This window comes from Aotus nancymaae, unplaced genomic scaffold, assembly GCF_030222135.1.
Source record: "Aotus nancymaae isolate 86718 unplaced genomic scaffold, 86718_ANA_hifiasm-v0.15.2.pri h1tg000108l, whole genome shotgun sequence".
Taxonomy (NCBI): Eukaryota; Metazoa; Chordata; class Mammalia; order Primates; family Aotidae; genus Aotus; species Aotus nancymaae.
Window position 1 is genome coordinate 4076576 of NW_026988523.1, and position 25871 is coordinate 4102446.

A 25871-nucleotide genomic window follows, 5' to 3' on the forward strand; every position below is an offset into this window, starting at 1 on the left:
CTTTAACTTGCAAAAGTTTTTTTGAAGTATACGCTGTGGATCTATTGTTATTCTGTTTCATTGTTTTGATTTTCTTCTTTAAGTACTTGAATTATATGTATGTCTCCTATACTGAGCTTATATTTCTTATAGAATGAATTCAACCCACCCAGAATAAACTTTTTTCCTGCTATCCATAAATGCACAGATTTTTGTCTTCATCCAAATGAATATTTTGCATTGTGTAGTCACACATATAAATATGCTTTCTACTAGTGCTTATTTGTGTGCTAGTTGCTGCCTTGGTAATTGTGTGAAAAAGAAATGCCTTAGTTTAGAGGTGACCATGGAAGAAGAGACTCTTGTTTACCTGTGGAATTTCTCTTACAGGTGTCTAAGATCGTGGATGCTATTTATAAGAAATTGTGTGAAAACTGTTTTCACAATATGAAGTGTGATATGTTGCAGGTTATCACTTTGTTGACACGTACTTCACCCAAGAAGGTCATCTTTCAACTTATGGACTACCCAGTTCCAGCAGATGAGTAAGGCCCCCCAATCCTCTGACTCTTCTAGGAGGGCTTGTTCACATGGACCTGGGCTCAACTCTCAATCTACCATAGTCAGGCCTGGTTTCTTTTTTCTGAAAGAGAAAATCTATTTTTGCATCATGTGGGATGATTGTAAGACTTAAACAAGATCATATGTAGTATGCATATCTTTGTATAATGCCTAAAACACAGTAGGCCCACGTGATCAATGTCACTATTATTTATCCGAGGCATTAAATTGTGTTCTGGTGCATGTCCCAGAGGAACGAAACTCTCCTCAAAGTGATAATAGATTTTTATTCCCATTTGTGAATTTACTTATTTCTGTTGAGGAAATAAATTTGTACGTGTAGTGTTTTTCTTGTTTATGAAGGACAGATATAAGATATTTCTACACACCAGTAACAAACATAATTGGGTGTCCTGTGTCCTTTGACTGTTAATCTGAAATTTATGATTCTGGATCACAAGAAAAGTTTAAGGAAAAAAAATGCAAATGTGAGCCTATAGGACAATATGAACCTAACAGGTACATTAGAAGAGCTTAGAAAAATCACACCGCTCCATTTCTACAGTTTGCATAAACACTAGAAATCAAGGTAGTACTTCTTAACTATGAACAGTGTAAAAGGCAGGGAGTTTTATTATGAAGAGGACTAGGTCTTTGGAAATAAATGAATCTGTTTCCATCAACCTTGATCCTTACATTCTGTGTGATGTTATGCAAGTTTGATAAAACTCCCTGATGTTAATTTCCTCATCTAGAAAATGAGGAAAGTTCTTTCTATCTATAGATACGTGAATTAATTTCTGTGACAGGTCATTGAGATCAACAAAAGTCTAAATAAATCACATAACTATTTTTCAAATGGAAAGATTGTACTTACTTAGGAAGCTTTAACTCACAAAGTATTATACTATTTATAAAATTCCTAGAAAGATCTTCATAAGACAATCTAACATCCAGGAACTAAGCACCCACTTTGTGTAAGGTATTACTGGCCCTCAAGCATTTTGTTGAGGAGAGGGAATATATCCACATGCATATAAGATAAAAATTGCCAATAAACCTGGTACAAGCAATATGTGCTGAGGAAATACAGAAAGCAGGCATAATTAATTAGGTGAACTTAATCAAAGCCGCTACCAGCAGGTCTAATTATAGGTAAGGGTTGAGGTAGAAAAGGCCAGGATTTGGAGTGAAACTAAACCAAAGGAACACATGAAAGATTTGCTCAGCCAAAATGTATGAACAAGAGATAAGACAAGGAGACATGGCATTTGAGAGTTGATGTCCATGTGATTAAAAGTGAGACCTGTAGGCAGGAGCAGGTGGGTAGTAGGTGCTACAGAGCTGGGTATGTCCATATTCCAAGGGATCAGGCACCCATATGATGAACCTAAACAGAAAGCCTGAGCAATAGGTGTCAGAACCAAGAACTGGCAAGATATCAGAAATTTATCAGTGCAGAGGTGTATAGCAGTTTTTAAGATGGGCAATAGTAGGGCTAATCTTGAAGAGTATTGAGTATACAAGGAAAGGAGCTAGGGGACTGGAGGTTGAGAAGCCAGGATTTTTAACAGCATCTGTGTCACTAACTGTGTGACATCTGACAAAATGGCTCACTTTTCTGAGCTCAGTTTTTTTTTTTTTTTTAATTTTCACTATTATATGGTTTGTTTTTTAGTTGGGGTTAATTTTTCATTTTTATATTAATCTACTTGTTAATTTGTATTCCCATGCTAGTTTTTAAATATTATATTATTCCTTGACCAACAAAGTCACAAAGCGAGAGGAGCAGAGGAAGTACTGAGTACAGAAAGCTGATCAGTTCTTGACAGTGAGCTAGCAGACATTTAAATAGCAGTAGAAATGAACTTGCAGACCAGACTCTGGTATTTTCCATAGGTTTTACTGAAATTCTGTTTTCCAGCATAAAAGCCTTGTGGGATCCTTTGGAAATGGGAATCTCAGTTTGTTTTGGACATGTCTGCAGCATCTTTGCTATTTAAGGATGTAAAACCAAGACTCTTTTCCTGATTCTTGTTATTCTATCAAGTAGGACACGACAAACATGATTCTCATTGTATGGGGTGGGGCTGTGTTTGCAGCACTCTGATACAGATGTGGCAGGCGGCAGGTTCTGAGGCAACCCCAGCCCCTCACGTACTGAAGACAATCTTACTGATACTGAAAGGAAAGCCTGGGGAAATGGAGGACAGCCTAACAGGAAAAAAACGTTTCTCTCTGGATGCTACCAACATGATGCCTTTGGCGGTAAATAACATGATGAGTGTTTCTTCTTCTCAGTATTGTCTTCCCCATTGTAAAAATCCCTATCTGCCCACAGATTTAATCATACTTTCTTAACACAGTCCTCCTCTCATGCATCCATTCATGCAGCACATATTTATTGAGCGTCTATTATGTGCTGTGCCCTATCATGGAGCTTACATTTTGGTAAGAAACAAATAATTAACAAATAACCGTGTTGTAAGTCAGATGGTATAAAGCTTAAAAGACATATATAGTGGTGTGGGAGAAAGAAAGTGGCTGGCAAAGTTCAGGTAAGTGGGTCAGGGCAGGCCTCTCTGCTGAGGTGGCATCTAATCAGAAACCTGAATCAGGTGAGGATATGAACCGTACATATATCTGAGTTAGAGAGTTCTAGACTGAGAGAAGGGAAAAGTCTCATACTGATGGACATTTACTTAGTATGTTAGAGAATACAAGGAGGCCAAACAATCAGTGAATTGGGCAATTGAGATGAAAGTATAGGAGATGATATGAAAGAAGTAGACAGTGGCTAGATCATATAGGCTTTTGTAGCCAGGAAAAGACCTAATCTCACTTGTGTCCATCATTTTATATCTCCTGAAAGCCAAAATGTAAACTAAGGTCTTACAGAGACAGAGTAGTATAAAGTTGGCATTGCTTCACAAATGTGGTATGTTGGAATATGTATTTTTACAACTCCAGTTACAATCCCTAAAGGCAAAATCCTGAACACCATAATCCTGAATATTGAAATTCTAAAAGATCAAAATTCTAAAAGTCTAAAATTTCTATCATCTGATTGAATCCCCAAACTGTAATGATGGATTTGGAATCAGGTACAATCAAGACTTCTAGAAGTGAATTTTAAGTTGTCACAAATAATGTTTGCTTTTTCCATTCAGTCCAAAGCATTTCTAGGAAAATTCAGATGAGTGGATTAGCCAGGCAATATGGCAATGGTGAAAATTTTAGTTGTAAAATATGCCATTTGTTTGCATTGGCATTCCTTGCAGCTGATGAAATTCCAGGATATTTTGATAAATTAAAGCCATATTTGCCTTGAAGAAGCCAGACAAGTTACTGACTGGTCTAATTATGTGTACAGTAGGAGAAGAAGACAATTATGGAATGGTGCTGCTGTTCAATCACCAGTGTTGCTTCCTCCAAATCTGTGGTCTTTCTATGAGTGCACGTGAAATAGATTTCTGCAGGCCAAAAAAACGTAAAAGCATGGTACAGAAGATGGGAAAATGTAATAGGAAATGCTCAAGTTAGTATATGTCACATCATAAAAGAATTTCAAAAAGAGTAGCATCACATATAAAATGAATGTAAACATATTCTTCAGGGAGAGCCATGCCCTAAAAGAAAAAGAAAAAATAACAGCCATTCATCACAATGAAGGACTTCAAAATATAATTAATGATCATAAAAGTTGACCAGGTCTAATGGACCACCTCTATGCAATTACCCATAATTTATCCCTATTGTTTTTTATATGTTGAATTTTCTTTTTAGATTGTTTTCTACTTTCTTTCTAATGTATTTCTCTCATTATTTTAAGTTGTCAGCATTATTGCTTCTAATTTGCTATATTACATATTTCATTTCCAATACCAGAGATATAAATTGTGTAAAAACTTTTAGAGGGTTCTAATTTTTTATGCATTTTTTTTGCAGATTTGTTTCCATGAAGATGCATTGTCACAACGTTGACTTTGTGTTTAAGCATTGCACTTGTACATAAAAATGTTTAAACTTCCTCAATGAATGAGATGTATTGTTGTGTATTTGCTTTCTTCAAGAAAGATAAAATTTATTGAGATCTCAGCTGTTTGGGTGACAGCCTATATGGTGGTGATCCATTGGTCTGTCTTGTCAAAAGACTTATGTTGTCTACCAAGGGATTTCATATGACCACAGTTATACAAGCTATTTCTTTATGAATATGGTTTGTCTGCTCATAACTGTTACCCATATGACTGTTGTTAGTATACCTAAGTGTTTATGTTTGTAAAAATATGTATGTTATTATTGCCTAATTTATTGTATAAAATGACCTATGAAGTTTTCTGACATGTTTTCCCACTGGTTTTTGGCAGCCAGGGTGTTTGTATAGTGCCTTAAGATTCCCTTACCATGGTATGCTTGGCACAGTTCCTGGTTCACAATTGATGTAGCAGCTGTTAATGAATGAATGGGTACCTACATATGCTTTAGGTTTTTTTCAAGGAGGCTGAAGGAGGGGTTGCAGAGTCACTGCCTTGCTCCCCTCAGTAAGGTTGACTGGGTTTAGAGAAAAACTGTTTACATTTCTACCTTCTATTTCTTTCCCTTATAGGCATCCCAGGCCCTGTGCACCTTTCTGCCTCTTGGTTCCTACAAGAAAGCGGTGGCCCAGCTTTTCCCCCAGCTCTTGATGGCCCTTATGTTCCAAGTCTTCTACAGCAGTGAGCTGAGACTGATGCTCGCAGACAGGACTTTGTGAGATAATGCTGGTTATTTCATATTATGTAAGAGATAAGCATCCAGCTGTCAATACTTCTACCCTCTTGGAGGTTCATACGGGATTCTTTACAGTCCCATGTGCAGTGTGTTCATTTATTACAGTTTTCTCTCCTCTGAATGGTAGAATTCCTTCAGAAAAGGAACCAGCCCGAGTACCTAGAAGTTAGCTCACCTTCCATGAGCATATGTAGCATATAAGAGCCATGACCACAGAACTCTGTTGATTCCTACCACACTCCCTATCAGATCAGTAAGAGGTTACCACAGAAAAGAGAGCAGAGCATTACATCCAAAACCGGATACATTTTTGCTCTGCCATCTACCTACTTCTTGCTGGAACCTCTCAGGGTTATTCTACATATAAGAAAAAAACGATGTGCTCACATGTACTTTGTGAACTGTAAAGTTAATTCGTGGTTGGAGGTGTAATATATGAGTTTGTAACTACATGAAGTAGTCTGTCCACATAGAAGTTTGGCAATTCCCTTTTGTCCAAGAGAGTACAGTTTATTTTGCTACCCAACAGGGTAATCTCAACCCAACTGTCTACTATTTTCCCTTGTCTAGTATGGATTTTAAGCCAGGCAGAGTTATAAAACACAATCAGTTCTATTAAGGTATATAATCTACTACCTATTTTCCAAGAAGACATACGCCAAAGGATCCCAACTAGATGAGAATATATCCTATTCATTTAAGACACCCATAGAAGAAAATGGATACCTTTAGCAAGTCATTGCATCATTGAACATCTCTTTCAAATTCACCTCTGGCAAATGAGCTATTAATAATAAGCAAATAGGCTGGGCGCGGTGGCTCAAGCCTGTAATCCCAGCACTTTGGGAGGCCGAGGTGGGTGGATCACAAGGTCAAGAGATCGAGACCATCCTGGTCAACATGGTGAAACGCCATCTCTACTAACACAAAAAATTAGCTGGGCATGGTGGCGCGTGCCTGTAATCCCAGCTACTCAGGAGGCTGAGGCAGGAGAATTGCCTGAACCCAGGAGGAGGAGGTTGCAGTGAGCCGAGATCGCGCCATTGCACTCCAGCCTGGGTAACAAGAGTGAAACTCCGTCTCAAAAATAATAATAATAATAATAATAATAATAATAATAATAAGCAAATAAGCTGTTCTGAGATTATTGCTAGATTTTATGTGCCACAATTTCAATTTATCCCCTATTCCATGTACTGTTAATCAGGGAAGATGAAGGACATTTAGCAATTTTTTTCCTTTGAGACATCCCCTTTCTCAAAACCTGTATTCTGCCCAACGTGGAATGAAAAGGCAGGTAATATGCACTTAGTTTTTTAAATATCATTGGCACATGATAATCCTACTCTCTTTTGGGCCTTTAGATATGCCGAGGATGCCCTCAGAGTTCTGCTGAATTGTTCTGGACTACAACAGGTGGATATCACTCTAGAGAAAAATCATTTCTGGAACAACCCTCTATCTGAAGAGCCATACCACCATGATACGGCTTTGCAACTCTACCTTCTTGCAAAGTAAGAACTGGGGGCTCTGTAGGATTCTTGGTCTCTATCCCACCTTCTCCAACTTCCTTCAAGTAAGCTATGGAGGAACAAAATAGGCATCCACTCCAATTTCCAAATCTCTCTTAATGATCTGAGTTGCTATTTGATTTCTACTTCTTCAATTATTTTGAAGTGTTTTTATTTGAGAATTTTTTTTCTTTTTTTTTTTGCCCTCTTACCTGATGATACGGATGCCCAATTATCCTCCCTCCACAGAACAGGGTTTTTTTTTTCTATAGATACAAAAAACTAGAGGTGAGTTTGTTTTTTTCCCTCTTATTTTAGCTGATTCCTGCTCTGCAGGCATCAGTTTCAGATATATTCCCAGTTGAAAGAGGTCCAATAAAAACCTACTCAATGAGCCAAATAAACTTGGAAAAGAATAATGGAAGAGGGGCTTTTTCTAGTTCACCCTTTGGTGAACAGCAAGTTTCTGATGGTAAGGATCAGATTCTCTGATCAAGAATCAAAATACAGGCTCTTGACAACTTCAAGTTGTGCCTGACCCAGAAAGTACTCTCTATGTGGTCTATGAGGCCTTGGTGCTTTTATAAAAGCATCCCATTTGCAAATAGATTTTAGGAACACATACTGTGTTAAAGTGTAGTACATCTGCACCCTACAAGTTGTCACAAGTTGAGTGTCACTCTAAGGATATCTAAGAAGTAACTTTGGATCTTCTTACTCAAAGTGTGGTCCACAGACAAGCAGCAACAGCATCACCTGAGAGAGTTAAAAATTCAGAATCTCATGGCCCACCCCAGACCTACTGAATCAGAATCTGTATTTTAGCAATATCCCCAAGGTCATTTGTTAGCACATTGCAGTTTGAGAAGCACTGGTTTGGAAGACCAGCCAGGAATGTTAAAATGGAAACTTTGTCATGTTATCCTTCGTAATTCTGCCCTTACTGATCTGATCCAGGCCACTATATCAGGACAAGCATGAGGCTGGCCACCATCCGAGTGTGTTCTGGAGAATGGCATAGTGAACCAGAGCTCACCACCTCTTTTCCTGAGGAATCCAGGACAGTCCCAACCTCTCATCAGCATTATATCATTCAAAGAAAGAGCTTGGTCCAAAACCACAAAGATGACCTACATCCAGCCATCTTGGACTGAGCACTAGATTTTTATTTCCTCCCCTTTTAGTCAAGAATTGATGGGAGCTTGTACTAAAATAGGGTATTCTGTTCTGTGGCAAAGGATGGGAGAGACAAGAAAGAGAAGTGACATTAAGGAAAGATGCTGAAAGGGATCCAACTATATATAATTCTGCAGAGTATGTGTAGAATTCACTGTGGGACTACAACTTATTTAGGGAATATTAAAGAATATCTTTCTTTTTATCTGGGAGGTACAAGATATTAGAACAATGATTCTCTCTTTACCACTATTAGCATAGTGTTTTCTCCTTTGCTAATTCAGTGCCTTATTCTCTTTTACAGAACTCTCAGTGACTATAACTTTCCACAGTTTCCAGAGACACTGCATTATCTCTATAAGCTCTCAGTAGAAGGTCCTAGAAGGTCAGAAGACAGTATCATCGTAGTAATATTCCTCACTGAAGTGAGTTTTATAGACTGTGAACAGCTGTGTTCTCATTTCCTTTCCTTACCCAAATTTAAATCAAAATTCCAGTTTCTCATATGTCTTCCTCTGAATATTGGTTCTCACCAATACTTAAGATCATGAACAATATCTGAAGTTGGGTGGGGAGAGGTGTGGAGTTAGATCTGGGTTATGGAAGCATTGTCCCTTCAGCTTTCTCCAGCAGTTGGTTTTAATCTGTTTCTAGGGATGTGGATTTGCACAAATACTAATTATTTTTTTAGTACCAGTTGATATACTTCTGTATGATTGTTAAAGTATATCAAGGGATAATTGGGTTTAATAAGGATGGTAGATAACATCTGGGATCTAGGTGGTACTTCTGACCATCTATGGGAGAAAAGGAACTGGCTGGATAACTGAGTAAAATGGAGATGTGGAACCATATTATTTTGTATATGAATATTGTGCCGTGTATTGTAATACTATAATGGAGTCAAGCAAATTGATGAACCTTTTGATTACAAAACATAAGGGCTTTATAACTTGAAATTACCAGAGTCAAATCTAATTTTTCATAAAAAGAATGCGCATGTGTTACATAATGTGTAGTGCCCAATATTTTCAAAATTTGAGATGATTTCAAACACCATAGTAAAACAGTTAAATTATAAAAAGCATACTCTTATACCAAACCATCTACTTCTAAAGCTTTTAGAAGTATACATAAATGAATTTAACCAAACATGGCAGTAGATAGTCATCAATGATTTCAAATGTGCTTAGTCCATTTTCACCTCTCATTAATTTTACTGTGTAACTCATTATTTTTATTGAATTGACTATTCTTTGCCCAGTGTCTATTCATGGCTTTTTTTTTTTAATCAATGTTTAGTTGACTGTATATCGGTGCGTTTCTTTTTTTTTCCATAAGTTATTGGGGTACAGGTGGTATTCGGTTACATGAGTAAGTTCTTTTGCGGTGATTTGTGACATTTTGGTGCACCCATCACCCAAGCAGCATACACTGCACAATATTTGTAGTCTTTTATCTTTCAGCTCTCTCCCACTCTTCCCCCCAATTCCTCAAAGTCCATTGTATCATTCTTATGCCTTTGCATTCTCACAGCTTAGTTCCCACATATCAGTGAGAACATACAATGTTTGGTTTTCCACTCCTGAGTTACCTCACTTAGAATAACAGTTTCCAGTCTCATCTAGGTCACTGCAAATGCTGTTAGTTTATTCCTTTATGTGACTGAGTAGTATTCCATCATATATATATCTATACCACAGTTTCTTTATCTACTCATTAACTGATGGGCATTTGGGTTGGTCCACATTTGCAATTGTGAATTTTGTTGCTATAAACATGTGTGTGCAAATTTCTTTTTTGAATAATGTCCTCTTTTCCTCTGGGTAGATACCTGGTAGTGAGATTGCTGTATCAAATGGTAGTTCTACTTTTACTTCCTTAAGGAATCTCCACACTGTTTTCCATAGTGGCTGTACTAGTTCACATTCCCACTAGCAGTGTAGAAATGTTCCCTGATCACCCCATCCACACCAACAACTACTGTTTTTTGACTGATTTTTTATTATTATGGCCATTCTTGCTGGAGTGAGGTGATATTGCATTGTAGTTTTGATTTTCATTTCCTTGATCATTAGTGATGTTGAGTATTTTTTCATATGTTTGTTGGCCATTTGTGTATCTTCTTTTGGGAATTGTCTATTCATATCCTTAGCCCACTTTTTGATGGGATTGTTTGTTTTCCTCCTACTTGAGTTCATTGTAGACTCTGGATATTAGTCTTTTGTCAGATGTATAGATCGTGAAGATTTTCTCCCACTCTGTGGGTTGTCTGTTTACTCTTCTGTCTGTTCCTTTGGCTGTGCAAAAGCTCTTTAGTTTAATTAGGTCCCAGCTATTTATTTTTGTTTTTGTCGCATTTGCTTTTGGGTTTTTGGTCATGAAATCCTTGCCTAAGCCAAGTCTAGAAGTTTTTTCCAATGTTCCATTTAGAATTTTGATAGTTTCAAGACTTAGGTTTAAGTCCTGAATCCATCTTGAGGTTTGATATTTGTATAAGGTGAGAGATGAAGATCCAGTTTCATTCTCTTATATGTGGCTAGCCAATTATCCTAGCACCATTTCTTGAAAATGGTGTCCTTTCCCCACTTTATATTTTTGTTTGCTTTGTCAAATATCAGTTGGCTGTTAAGTATTTGGGTTTATTTCTGGGTTCTCTATTCTGTTCCATTGGTCTATGTACCTATTTTTGTACCAGTACCATGTTGTTTTGGTGACCTTATAGTATAGCTTGAAATCAGGTAGTGTGATGCCTCCAGATTTGTTCTTTTTGCTTAGTCTTGCTTTGGCTATGCGGGCTCTTTTTTGGTTCCATATGAATTTTAGAATTTTTTTTTCTAACTCTGTGAAGAATGATGGTAGTATTTTGATGAGGATCGTGTTGAATTTATAGATTGCTTTTGGCAGTATAGTCATTTTCACAATATTAATTCTACCCATCCATAAGCATGGGATGTGTTTACACTTGTTTGTGTTGTCTATGATTTATTTCAGCAGTGTTTTGTGGTTTTCCTGGTAGAAGTCTTTTGACTCCTTTGTTAGGTATATTCCTAAGTATTTTATATTTTTGGCAGCTATTATAAAAGAGGTTGAGTTCTTCATTTCATTCTCAGCTTGAATGCTATTGTTGTATAGAAAAAGCTATTGATTTATGTACATCAATTTTGTATCTGGAAACTTTGCTGAATTCTTTTATCAGTTCTAGGTGCTTTCTGGAGAAGGTCTTAGTGTTTTCAAGGTAAATGATCATATCAGCAAACAGGGACATGACTTCCTCTTTACCAATTTGCATGCCTTTTATTTATTTCTCTTGTCTGATTGCTCTGGCTAGGACTTCTAATACTATGTTGAAGAGGAGTAGTGAGAGTGTATTGTTCCTTGTATTGTTCTAGTTCTCAGAGGGAATGCTTTCAGCTTTTCCCTATTCAGTAATATATTGGCTGTGGGTTTGCATAGATGGCTTTTATTACATTAAGCTATGCCCCTTGTATGCCTATTGTGCTGAGGGTTTTAATCATAAAGCGATGCTGGAATTTGTCAGATGCTTTTTCTGCATCTATTGAGATGATCATGTGATTTTTGTTTTTAGTTGTTTCTGTGGTTTATCACATTTATTAACTTAAATATGTTGAACAATCCCTGCATATGTACTTGATCATGGTGGATTATCTTTTTGATTTGTTGTTGGATTCATTTATCTAGTATTTTGTTAAGGATTTTAGCATCTATATTCATCGAGGATAGTAGTCTGTAGTTTTCTTTTTTGGTTGTGTCTTTTCCTGGTTGGATATTAGGGTGATGCTGGCTTCATAGAATGAATTAGGAAGGGTTCCTTCTTTCTCTATCTTGTGAAATAGTGTCAAAAGGATTGGTACTAATTCTTCTTTGAATATCTGGTAGAATTCTGCTGTGAATCTGTCTGGTCCTGGTCTTTTTTTATTGGTAATTTTTTAAATTATCATTTCAATCTCTCTGCTTGTTATTGGTCTGTTCAGGGTATCTAATTCTTCCTGACCTAAACTAGGAGGGTTGTATTCTTCCAGGAAATTATCCATCTTTTCTAGGTTTTCTAGTTTGCGTGCATAAAGGTGTTCATAGTAGCCTTGAAGGATCTTTTGTATTTCAGTGGTGTCAGTTGTAATATCTCCTGTTTCGTTTCTTAGTGAGGTTATTTGGATTTTCTGTCTTCTGTTCTTGGTTAATCTTTGTAATGGTCTATCAATTTTATTTATCTTTTCAAATAACCAGATTTTTATCTTTTGAATTTTTTTGTTTGTTTCAGTTTCATTTAGTTCTGCTGTGATCTTGGTTATTTTCTTACTTCTGCTGGTTTGGGTTTGCTTTGTTCTTGTTTCTCTAGTTCCTTGAAGTGTGCCTTAGTCTATTTGTGGTATTCTCTTTCAGACTTCTTGATTTAGGCATTTAAAGCTATGAACTTTTCTTTTAGCACCACTTTAGATGTATCTCAGAGGTTTTGATAGGTTGTGTCTGTATAATTATTCAGTTAGAAGAATTTTTTAAATTTCCATCTTGATTTCACTTTTGACCCAGTGCTCATTCAGGAGCAGGTTATTTAATTTCAATGTATTTGTGTCATCTTGAAGTTTCCTTTAGGAGTTGATTTCCAGTTTTATTCCACTGTGGTCTGAGAGAGTGCCTGATATAATTTGAATTTTCTTAAATGTATTGAGGCTCACTTTATGGTCTATCGTACTTTCTATCTTGGAAAAAGTTCCATGCACTCTTGAATAGAATGTGTATCCAGTGGTTGCTGGATGAAATGTTCTGTATATATCTGTTAAGTCCATTTGTTTCAAGGTATAGTTTAATTCATTGTTTCTTTGTTGACTTTCTGTCTTGGTGACCCATCTAGTACTACCAGTGGAGTAAAAGTCCCCACTATTATTGTGCTGCTGTCTATCTCATTTTTTTGGTCTATTAGTAATTGTTTTATAAATTTGGGAGCTCCAGTGTTAGGTGCAAATATGTTTAGATTGTGATATTTTGCTGTTGGACAAGGCCTTTTACCTTTATATAATGTCCCTCTTTGTCTCTTTTAACTGCTGTTGCTTTGAAGTTTCTTTTGTCTGATATAAGAATAGCTACCCCTGCTCACTTTTGATGTTTATTTACATGAAATGCCTTTTTCCATGCCTTTAGTTTAAGTTTATATGAGCCCTTATGTGTTAGGTGAGTCTTCTGAAGGCAGCAGATAGTTGGTTGGTGAGTTCTTATCTATTCTGTGGTTCTGTATCTTTTAAGTGGCGCATTTAGGCCATTTGCATTCAATGTTAATATTGAAATACGAGGTACTGTTGCATTCATCATGCTTTTTGTTGCCTTTGTACTTTGATTTTTTGTGTTTTTTGTTTTTCCTTTTTAATCTGTAATTTTGTTTTATAGGTCCTGTGTTTTAAATAGGCTCTGTTTTGATGTGTTTCCAGGATTTGTTTCAAGATTTAGAGCTCCTTTTAACAGTTCTTGTAGTGGTGGCTTGGTAATGGCAAATTCTCTCAACATTTGTTTGTCTAAAAATGACTGTATCTTTCCTTCATATATGATGCTTAGTTTCACTGAATACAAAATTGTTGGTAGATACTTGTTTTGTTTGAGGAGGCTGAAGATAGGACTGCAATCTCTTCTAGCTTGTAGGGTTTCTGCTGAGTAATCTGCTGTTAATTTGATAGGTTTTCCTTTTTAGGTTACCTGGTGCTTCTGTCTCACAGCTCTTAAGATTCTCAAATGCTGAAGAATTCCATTGAGGTTTATTGGTACTGTATATTGATATTATCATTTTAAGACTAAGGTATGTATTATATAGCAGAAAGCAAATAAGTAAATATATTGATATTAGACGCCAGGGTTTTCCAAGTAAAAGGAAGGCAATACAAACATGAGACTGTAAAAAGTTAACGTAAACTTTTATATTAGCTTTGAATTAAAAATATCAATATTATTAGTATGAACTCATGATTTAAAAAATAACTATTTCTAAGCTCTAAGTAAAAGCCAAGCAGACAGGATATTCTGACAGCAAGGAGTACTTTAGCATCCATTTCTAATGGTTTCTAAGTGCTATTACTCACCAAAAGGAACCATGTGTCTTTGATGAAATGGCTGGTTTCAGGGGGCTAAAAAAATAGATGAGTCAGGGACATCTAATTTTTCCACAACCCAAATAAGGGCTAAAGGCCCATGGGGGCATGTCAAAAGGACACACGAGTCAACTCAAAGTGACTTCTCATAGCCAACTTTGAGCATCAGGATGAACAGTAACTAAATAATTCTAACATTGAATTTTTTTAAATTCATGAGTCCTTGGCGGTTCTCAAAATGAGAGAATGAGAAGAGAGAATAGAAGATTAGAGGAATACAGGATTAGAGTCAGACAGAGAGATAGATGCCAGCCACTAAATGTAGAAGGAATGCTAGCAGTGGCAAATCACAATTTCTGCATGCCCTAATTGATAAATAAATCCAGAAAAAGGCATCATTAGGTTTTACTTACATAGGACCAAATTACCACCCTATAGCTTACTATAATCACAAAGGGAAAATATGACTTTACATTTTATGTGTAGTTATCACTCAAAAAGAATTACCATTGATCATGTTTATAAATAACGCATTATTATCAGTCTTCCATTATTTTTCATCTGTTTCTTTTTAAATTTATTTATTATACTTTAAGTTCTGACGTATATGTGTAGAACATGCAGATTTGTTACATAAGTATACATGTGCCATGGTGGTCTGCTGCATCCATCACCCCATCATCTACATTAGGTATTTCTCCCAACACTAGCCTTCCTCAATCCCCCTACCTCCTGACTTTCTTCGTCGAATTGGAAAAAAAACACCTTAAACTCATATGGTACTAAGAAAGACTCTGCATAGCCAAGACAATCCTAAGCAAAAAAACAAAAAAATAAATAAAAATCAAAGCTGGAGGCTGGAGGCATCATGCTACCTGACTTCAAACAATACTACAAGGCTATAGTAATCAAAACAGCATGGTACTGATACCAAAACAGAGATATAGACCAATGGATCATCTATTTCAATTATCTAGTTTTCTTTATGTTTAAAGGTTTATATTTTTCCAGAAAATGATTTATTTCACTCAGAATTCCAAATTACTGCCATAATCACCGGGTCTCTACAAGATGGGCATATTAAAACAATCACCAAGAAATATTTTTTAAGTACATAAGCCAGTGTCTGACACTGGAAAATCTACTAGGATGAAGCCCAGACATGTGTAATATATAAAAGCTGCCCGCAGAAGATCCTGCACTCATCCTTGCTTAAGAACTACTAACACAGATATTCTTTTTAAAATTTTAATCTATTCCACACTTTTTCTCACTGCTCATTTTATTTGTTCTTTTTGTATTATATTGGCCAAAAGTCTGTTTATCTTAATAGGATTTTCTTTTCTGTGAAAACGGCAATAGGTTTATTAATTCTATTGTTCTTTGTTTCCTAATTCAATGATTTCTGCTTTTATCTTTATTATTTTCTCATACCAATTTTCTTCAGCAGTTTTATATTTTGTGATATTGTTTCTCTTAATTTCAGAATATAAATAATTTATATTAACATTTATCTTTAAGTAAAATAAAGTCAAATTATGCATTTACTTTCAACTATAATATAAATATCTATGTTATATATAATTTTTTTTTTAATTTCATTGTCAACCCTACTGAGTATTTGAGTTCCTCTGTGGTTTAAGATTTTGACCCACAAATTAAAGGATGTTTCTCTTAAATTTACAAATGCTTTATTGGCTTTATTTATTTATTTAAACTTTTTTTTGGTTTCTTCTTTTATTGTATCACAAATTTTTGAAGTGCTTTTTAAACGTTTTGCTTTAGAGAAGTTATTAACACTTTTTGACATGGTATTTAATTTTGGTGAAGGTTCCTTGAAAGCTTGAAAAGAAGATGTGGTCTATCCTCCCCTCTCATTCACTGTCTCTCTCACTCTCGCTCTCACTCTCACTCTCTTGCTCTGTCACTCCCTATCTTTCTGTGTACCTGATCTAATGTATTTTAAATTCTTCCAAAGAAAACATGATTTTATAAAACTGTTATTGACTTTTTAAGAGATTTTAGTCAGCATATTTGACTGTCAGTTATTAAATGTATGAAGCCTCATTATAATCATGTCTTCATTTTGGGTATTAGCTATTAAAAATTAAACTTCCTCAAACTGGCCTGCAGGTTCTGTCCCACCTTCCTTACCTGCCCTCAAGCCTCACTGCTGTCCAGTCTTCTCTTTCTTCTCCACTCCTATCACTCATCTTTAGGTACTCAAACACACTCTGCTTCATCTCCCTCAGGGCCTTTGCACATGGTTCACCATACTTGGAGGTATCCTCCCTAAACACTTTCTAGCTAACGCCAACTCTCAAATCTAAATCTAAATATCATTCTTCATTCTAAATTGAATCTACATTACACAATGTAAATCCAATAGTCCTAGAGATAGGGGTCCCCAACTCCCTGGGCTACATACTGGTACTGGTCTGTAGCCTGTTAGGAACCTGGTTGCACAGGAGGAAGTGAGCAGCAAGCAAGCATTACCACCTGAGCTCTGCTTCCTGTCAGATCAGAGGCAGCATTAGATTTTCATAGGAGTGTGAACCTTATTGTGAACTGTGCATGCAGGGGATCTAGGTTGTAGGCTCCTTACGAGAATCTAAACTAATGACTGATGATCTGAGGTAGAACAGTTCCAACTCCACCTCCCGCAGCCATCCCTGGGAAAAAAAATGTCTTCCAAAGACTGGTCCCTGGTGCCAAAATGTTTGGGGACTGCTGCTGTAGATGCAGATGTGTTGTGAATCTAGTAGCTTTCTTTCCTAGTACTGACCACAATTAGAAACTCTGTCTCATTAGAATAGTACATAATATAGTATCAGTCTCTCCAGCTTGCCTGGAAGCTTCACAGGGTCATAGGCTGCAATGTTTTGCTCACCATTATATCTCTATTTACTAGTGTAATGCCTGGCCTATAGTAGGTATCACCTCTTAGCATATATAAACATACACTGTTAAGAAACTCACCACTTAACTACAATCAGTAAGATGGGGAAATTTAAATTGGGTCACTCAGTTTCCAACAATGGAGGAAAATTTTAAATACGCACACACACACACACACACAGCAAAAAAAAAAAAAAAAAAAAGCAAAGCATCTTTTTTTTTTTTCTTATGTATTTTGGGGATTTTCTTTTTTTTTTTTTTTCATTGCATTTTAGGTTTTGGGCAAAGCATCTTTAAAGCATCTATTTCCTATCCTGACGGCTGTCTCCAACAGCTGTGAGCACTGAAATATATGTAAGTATTTGATGTTTTAGTGAGATTTGTATTCTAGTTTTACCCAGAGTATCTTTATTTTTATGACAGAAATCATTCAATTTGGCCTCTACTTTGCTTATAAACTTATTAACTGTTTTCTTTCAGCTTCTGAATAACTTCTTCAAGGAACCTTTCCCAGAAGTATTTTTGGTCCTCTTCAGAAACTGGATCAATGATTCCAATCCTGTAGTTAGCAAACTGAGCCTTCACAGAATTGAACTCATGTCACCAGTTGTCAATGAGGTATGCATATGTGATTTGTGTCTGCCAGCACCATCAAAGTCGTATTCTGAGATTTTGATATCACTTAACATCTTCCCTGTTAAAGCAGTGATACTTTTCAGTTTCTATATAACTAAAACATATCAAAGCCTGTTGTTTTATTAACAAGGAAACTGAGTTGAATAGCAAGGATGTATTAAGTTCATTTAGTGGCTTTATCGTCTTTTTTTTTCACTGAAAATCATTCATTTCACTCAGAATGTATTTATCCTCATTGCCCTAGACTCATATAACAGTCGAAATAGTAGACACATGTTAATTTTTCCCAACATACACACATGTGTACACATTAATTCCTATCTCAGAGCACTTGCTTAAGCTTTTTCTTCTATTCATAATGTTCCTACTTTGCCCACACATATTTACATTTTTCTCCTTTTTGAATGATTAGTCCAAGTCAAGCCTCACTGAAAATTCTTATCTCTAGCAGCCACATCCCTCTCAGACCCATATCAATTATGAGCACTCATATTTTATAACAGTGGCTCTCAAAGTATGCTTCTTGAACCTGCAGTATTAGCATCACCTGGAGACACAGAAATGCAAACTGTGAGGTCCCACTCCAGTCCTATGGAATAAGAAATTCTGGGGTGGGGCCCACCAATCTGTGTTTTAAATGTCCTCCAGGTGACTGCAATTCAAGTTAAAGTTGAGAACCACAGTCTTATATTGTTTCCCACTGACTCATGTGAACACGTCTTGCCTTCAAGGACAACTGAATTTAAGCATGTTCCACGTTCTGTAATTCTACACTCCAAAGTATCTTGCACAATGCTGACAGTGCAAATGTTCTATAAATCCTTATTATTTTTATAATATATCTAATAAGAAATCCTTGTTTATATACTGGGCATAGTCTCTGAAAACTGAAGCCTGTCAGTGGATACTTACTGTGCATTTAGAATGACATAAGCCATGGTCTGTTTGAATAAATAATACAAGTTGGTGGACTTACCAATAGTGTACGTCCTCTTAGTAGCAAATTATTTATTGCTTTACCCAGAGTTTTTCCCAATGTTGTTAACAACTGAAAGAAAAATTCTGTCAAGGCTTCCTAGGAAAGCGAAGGAAAGGTAGTGGAAAGTGATCTGGGTTGAGAGTTCATATACTGTTGGTAAAGACACAAATGGCCTCTGGCACTGACATAGTCCTTAGCTCTATTTTTTCCTCCTTAAAGCTATTATTTTGGCAAATAATATGTATTAATTCCCTTTAGTCCTTTTCTTCTTGCCTTTCTTTCTCTCTGGCATCTCCTTTTCATGTTTTTCCTTGCTTTCTATTTTGATTGGTTCTGATCTACATTGACTCCCATGACCTGCCCGAGTGTCTCAGTAGCTCTCATATTCAAATGAGTCACTATAATCTAATTTAGAGGTCGTTATGCTAGTGGTGTATTGGTAAATGTTTGACAGCCAGCTCTCCGGAAATAAGGCCAATTCCCTGACATAAAGATTCCCATGATGGCTAATTTCAAGCTTTCAAAGGAACACCACTAACCATGGAACTGGGAAAAGATGCACAATAGGACATTATTATTTGATATTCCTGCCATTCAGACACAATGCCCATAAATAACCTCAAGAGCACAGATAATGGTAAAATGCAGCAAAAGAATTAGAGAGTGGTAATTTTTTATTATTATCAGTTTCTATCTAATGTTAAATTTATATAATTTAACTTTCAATAAGGAGTTTTGTAGCAAAAAAGTCAACATTTTTGACAATCCGACAAGAGACTTTAGTGACTCAGCTTCCGCACACCATGATGTGCTGCCAGACTCAAGGTATGCATATGAAATGTCAGCTCAAGTCTCCTGCCAGTTCCAAAATCCCACCATTTTTTTCCTTTTGTATGTAGATAAAAAATGTCAGCAGTATATTAATAGCCATCCTGGATGCCTTCCTTTCCAAAGACGACACTGTTGTACATCAGGCCTTGCTCACTCTTAGAAACCTTTTAGCCAAACTGGACAAAGTGATCTACTCCTCTTTGTGTACCAGACTTGCTTCCAGCTACTGTCCTCTGATGGATCATGTAAGTTACACAGTTAGATGTATGAGATCATTAGGTTTTGTGGTTCAACTGAAACTCAAGTTGAGGCAATTACATTAGGTCACAGAATAAATCAATAGAAGATAATCATTTTGTAAGAAGCCATCACTCCTTTTCCAGAGATAACAATATTAGTTAGTTAAGTATTGTCTTTTTTTTTTTTTAAGTACACTGTGAGAACCTGAGGGACAAAAAAGAAGAAGAATCAAAGAAAAGCCTCTGTCCTTGGATGAAATTGTAGCTTTGTGACTATATATTGATTAACCTTATATCTGGACTGCCTGGGTTCATATCCCTCTTCTACCTCTTATTGGCTATGAAACACCAAGAGAGTGATTTCTTCAGTCTTTTGGTATATTATTTTCCCCATCTATAAAACAACAATAGTAACAGAGACAGTATTAGGTTTAATATGAGGATTAGATTTGATACTTGCCATGCCCCAAATAAATGTTTGTTATTATCATATATAACTTGAATTTAAAAGTATTTTATCATAAAGTCATTCCTTTGGAAAATTCTCATTTTGCCTGGTAAATATGTTTCAGAAAAGTTGAATGAAAATGTTGGTATGCCATGGGGAATCTGCGTATATTTTTTAAATTCCATGATAAATTGTTTGTGAACCAGAGAATTACTTCACAGCAAATTATGTTGCCAAAACTTCCGAGTTTTAATTACTACATTTCAGTGAAGAAGAGCACAGTATTATTAAATTATGAAAAAAAAAACAAATGTAGTGGCAAAAATGATTTTTATAAACACATTAGAATAGTAATAATAATAGTGGCTTGAAGGGGGCGTGGCCAAGATGGTCAACTAAAAGCAGCAGTGTTGGGAGGCTTCCATCAAAAAGAACCATAAGAGCATGCAAATCCTGCACTGGAGGAGAGATCCAAGATGGCCGGTTAGGAGGAGCTCAGGATTGCAGGTCCGAGTGAAAGCGCAGAGAGTGAGTGGACGCCGCATTTCCAGACGGATTTTTACTGCCCAAAGACCAGAAGATTCACAGGCGGAGGAGCCCCACGGGTCGCCACAGTGGCTGTTTTGGCCAGCGCAGCTGTTTGGTCTGCACCCTGGCACAGCGGTTCCCAGTGCAGAGTAAACGAGACGGTACCCCCTCTTAGCCAGCAAGGGGAGCTGAAACGGGGAGCCAGGCCAGGAGATTCCCGGGCAAAAAAGCACCACAAATCTCAGAGCCGTGGTTTCAGCCGGCGCAGCGGCTCGCGGTGCAGAGTAAATGAGACGGTGTCCCCTCTTAGCCAACAAGGGGAGCTGAAGCAGGGAGCCAGGCCAGGAGATTCCCGGGCAAAAAAGCGCCATGAATCTCAGAGCTACAGTTTCAGCCAGCGCAGTGGGTCGCCGCATGGGAAATCACACAGATCCCGGTGCCTATTCAACAGGCGACAAGGTCACCTAGAAGAGAGCCAACCGTTCAACTAAAAAACAAAAGGCTCTGAGGCAGGGAGCCAGGTGACCAGGCCCGACTGGTCCCACCCCCACAAAAACAAAAAAACAGCAATTGGAAACGCTCTGGGTTCAGACTTTCACGGCAAACACAACTGAACCCGGGACGGTCCAGCTCTGTGGAGGAGAGGCGTCCGCCATTTCGGAGGCAGCCTGCAGTTGCCAGGGCAACCGGCCGTCACCAAGGCAACCCACCATTACAGAGAGAGTCCGTCACTACAGAGGCGGGCCAACATAGCGGAAGCAGTTCTAACTACACCCATATAAACAGGACTGCAGGGAAGGTCACACGGCAGCTGGGGAGAGCCCACAGCAGCTCAGCAAAGCCTCTGCAGGCTGAGAGTGACTAGGTTGCCTCCTTGTGGGCAGGGAAAATGGAAGCAGCACAGCGGAAACTCATAAAGCCCTAACTCCCTGGGACAGAACACCTGGGGAAAAAAAAAGGGGTTTATGAGTTCTGCTGCTGCAGACTTAAACTTACCAAAATCAGAAAGTCAACAACTACAAAGTCGACAGGTGGATAAATCCACAAAGATGGGAAGAAACCAGCGCAAAAAGGAGGAAAACACCCAAAACCAGAACACCTCTCCTCCTACAAGGGATCACAACTCCTCACCAGCAAGGGAACAAGATTGGATGGAGAATGAGTGTGATGAAATGACAGAATCAGCCTTCAGAAAGTAGAAAATAAGAAACTTCCGTGAGCTAAAAGAACATGTTCTAACCCAATGTAAAGAAACTAAGAACCCTGAAAAAAGACTTGACGAAATGCTAATGAGAATGGACAACTTAGAGAGGAATATGAGTGAATTGATGAAGCTGAAAAGCACAACACGAGAACTTCGTGAAGCATGCACAAGTTTCGACAGCCGAATTGACCAAGAAAAAGGAAGGATATCACAGATCGAAGATCAACTCAATGAAATAAAACGAGAAGGCAAGATTAGAGAAAACAGGGTAAAAAGGAATGAACAAAGTCAACAAGAAATATGGGATTATGTGAAAAGACCTAATCTACGTTTGATAGGTGTACCTGAATGTGACGAAGAGAATGCATCCAAGCTGGAAAATACTCTTCAGGATGTTATCCAGGAAAACTTCCCCAACCTAGCAAGGCAGGCCAATATTCAAGTCCAGGAAATACAGAGAACACCACAAAGATATTCCTCTAGAAGAGCAACCCCAAGGCACATAATCGTCAGATTCACCAGGAGAAAATGCTAAGGTCAGCCAGAGAGAAAGGTTGGGTTACCCACAAAGGGAAGCCCATCAGACTCAGAGCACATCTCTCAGCAGAAACCCTACAGGCCAGAAGAGAGTGGGGGCCAATATTCAATATCCTTAAAGAAAAGAACTTTCAACCCAGGATTTCATATCCAGCCAAACTAAGCTTCATAAGTGAAGGAAAAATAAAAACCTTTGTGAACAAGCAAGTACTCAGAGATTTCATCACCACCAGACTGGCTTTACAAGAGCTCCTGAAAGAGGCACTACACATAGAAAACCAACAACCAGTACCAGCCACTCCAAAAACACACGAAATGGTAAAGAGCATCAACGCAATGAAGAATCTGCATCAACCAATGGGCAAAACAGCCGGCTAGCATCAAAATGGCAGGATCAAATTCACACATAACAATATTAACCCTAAACGCAAATGGACTAAATGCCCCAATCAAAAGACACAGACTGGCAAATTGGATAAAAAGCCAAAACCCATCAGTGTGCTGTATCCAGGAAACCCATCTCACATGCAAGGATACACAAAGGCTCAAAATAAAGGGATGGAGGAAGATTTACCAAGAAAATGGAGAGCAAAAAAAAGCAGGAGTTGCAATTCTCATCTCTGATAAAATAGATTTTAAAGCAACAAAGATCAAAAGAGACAAAGAAGGACATTACATAATGGTAAAAGGATCAATGCAACAAGAAGAGCTAACGATCCTAAATATATATGCACCTAATACAGGAGCCCCCAGATACATAAGGCAAGTTCTTAATGACTTACAAAGAGACTTAGACTCCCACACAATAATAGTGGGAGACTTCAACACACCACTGTCAATATTAGACAGATCAACGAGACAGAAAATTAACAAGGATATCCAGGACTTGAACTCAGACCTGGACCAAGCAAACCTAATAGACATTTACAGAACTCTCCAGCCCAAATCCACAGAATATACATTCTTCTCAGCACCACATCACACCTACTCTAAAATTGACCATATAGTTGGAAGTAAATCACTCCTCAGCAAATGCAAAAGAACGGAAACCAGAATAAACAGTCTCTCAGACCACAGTGCAATCAAGTTAGAACTCAGAATTCAGAAACCAACCCAGAATCGCACAGCCTCATGGAAACTGAATAACTTTCTCCTGAATGTTGACTGGATAAACAATAAAATGAAGGCAGAAATAAAGATGTTCTTCAAAACCAACGAGAATGAAGACACAATTTACCAGAATCTCTGGGACACATTTAAAGCAGTCTCTAGAGGAAAATATATAGCAATAAGTGCCCACATGAGAAGAAAGGAGAGATCTAAAATTGACACCCTATCGTCAAAATTGAAAGAGCTAGAGGAGCAAGATCAAAAAAACTCAAAACCTAGCAGAAGACAAGAAATAACTAAGATCAAAGCAGAATTGAAGGAGATAGAGACATGAAAAACCCTTCAAAAAATCAATAAATCCAGGAGCTGGTTTTTTGAAAAGATCAACAAAATAGACCACTAGCCAGATTAATAAAAAAGAAAGAGAGAATAACCAAACAGATGCAATAAAAAATGATAAAGGGGATATCACCACAGATTCCACAGAAATTCAAACCATCATCAGAGATTATTACAAACAACTCTATGCACATAAACTAGAAAACCTGGAAGAAATGGATAAATTCCTGGACAATTGCCTCCTCCCAAGCCTAAACCAGGAAGAAGTCAAAACCCTGAATAGACCAATAACAAGGGCTGAAGTCGAGGCAGCAATTAAGAGCCTACCACCCAAAAAAAGCCCAGGTCCAGATGGGTTCACAGCTGAATTCTACCAGACATACAAAGAGAAACTGGTACCATTCCTTCTGAAACTATTCCAAATAATCCAAAAAGAGGGAATCCTTCCCAAATCATTTTATGAGACCAACATCATCCTGATACCAAAACCCGGCAGAGACTCAACAAGAAAAGAAAACTACAGGCCAATATCCATGATGATCATAGATGCAAAAATCTTCAATAAAATACTGGCAAGCCGATTACAACAGCACATCAAAAAGCTTATCCACCATGATCAAGTAGGATTCATCCCGGGGATGCAAGGCTGGTTCAATATACACAAGTCTATAAATGTAATTCACCACATAAACAGAACCAAAGACAAAAACCACATGATTATCTCAATTGATGCAGAGAAGGCCTTTGACAAAATTCAACAGCCCTTTATGCTAAAAACCCTCAATAAACTAGGTATCAACGGAACGTATCTCAAAATAATAAAAGCTATTTACGACAAACCAACAGCCAATATCATACTGAATGGGCAAAAACTGGAAGCATTCCCTTTGAAATCGGGCACTAGACAAGGATGCCCTCTCTCACCACTCCTATTCAATATAGTACTGGAAGTTCTAGCCAGAGCAATCAGGCAAGAAAAAGAAATAAAGGGTATTCAATTAGGAAAGGAGGAAGTCAAATTGTCTCTATTTGCAGATGACATGATTGTATATCTACAAGACCCCCATCATCTCAGCCCAAAATCTCCTGAAACTGATAAGCAACTTCAGCAAAGTCTCAGGATACAAAATCAATGTGCAAAAATCACAAGCATTCCTGTACACCAATAACAGACTTAAAGAGAGCCAAATCAAGAATGAACTGCCATTCACAATTGCTACAAAGAGAAAAAAATACCTAAGAATACAACTAACAAGGAACGTAAAGGACCTCTTCAAGGAGAACTACAAACCACTGCTCAACGAAATAAGAGAGGACACAAACGGATGGAGAAACATTCCATGTTCATGGTTAGGAAGAATCAATATCGTGAAAATGGCCCAAAGTAATTTACAGATTCAACGCTATCCCCATCAAGCTACCAATGACCTTCTTCACAGAACTGGAAAAAACCACCTTAAACTTCATATGGAATCAAAAGAGAGCCCGCGTAGCCAAGTCAATTCTAAGCAAAAAGAACAAAGCGGGAGGCATCACACTACCAGACATCAAACTACACTACAAGGCTACAGTAATCAAAACAGCATGGTACTGGTACCAAAACAGAGATATAGACTAATGGAACAAAACAGAGGCGTCGGAGGCAACACAACATATCTACAACCATCCGATTTTGACAAACCTGATAAAAACAAGCAATGGGGAAAGGATTCCCTGTTTAATAAGTGGTGTTGGGAAAACTGGCTAGCCATATGCAGAAAGCAGAAACTGGACCCCTTCCTGACACCTTACACTAAAATTGACTCCAGATGGATTAAAGACTTAAACATAAGACCTAACACCATAAAAACCCTAGAAGAAAACCTAGGCAAAACCATTCAGAACATAGGCGTAGGCAAGAACTTCATGACCAAAACACCAAAAGCATTGGCAACAAAAGCCAAAATAGACAAATGGGACCTAATCAAACTCCACAGCTTCTGCACGGTGAAAGAAACAGCTGATAGAGTGAATCGGCAACCAACAGA

General features: G+C 37.5%; 1 protein-coding gene and 1 long non-coding RNA gene across 4 annotated transcripts in view; one reads left to right on the forward strand and one right to left on the reverse strand.

Moving 5' to 3' along the window:
- LOC105711728 (uncharacterized) overlaps positions 1–25871 on the reverse strand; it is a 411034-nt gene that overhangs the window by 236218 nt on the left and 148945 nt on the right. The gene's annotated exons all lie outside the window — the stretch shown is intronic.
- The window catches only part of MROH9 (maestro heat like repeat family member 9), an 85724-nt gene that overhangs the window by 37308 nt on the left and 22545 nt on the right, over positions 1–25871 (forward strand). The window contains exons 10-16 of the mRNA XM_012444326.2: positions 370–524; positions 2643–2808; positions 5150–5292; positions 6678–6827; positions 8305–8425; positions 17474–17611; positions 19508–19684. Of these exons, the coding sequence (XP_012299749.2) occupies positions 370–524; positions 2643–2808; positions 5150–5292; positions 6678–6827; positions 8305–8425; positions 17474–17611; positions 19508–19684 (1050 nt within the window). The remainder of the gene's footprint in view (positions 1–369; positions 525–2642; positions 2809–5149; positions 5293–6677; positions 6828–8304; positions 8426–17473; positions 17612–19507; positions 19685–25871) is intronic.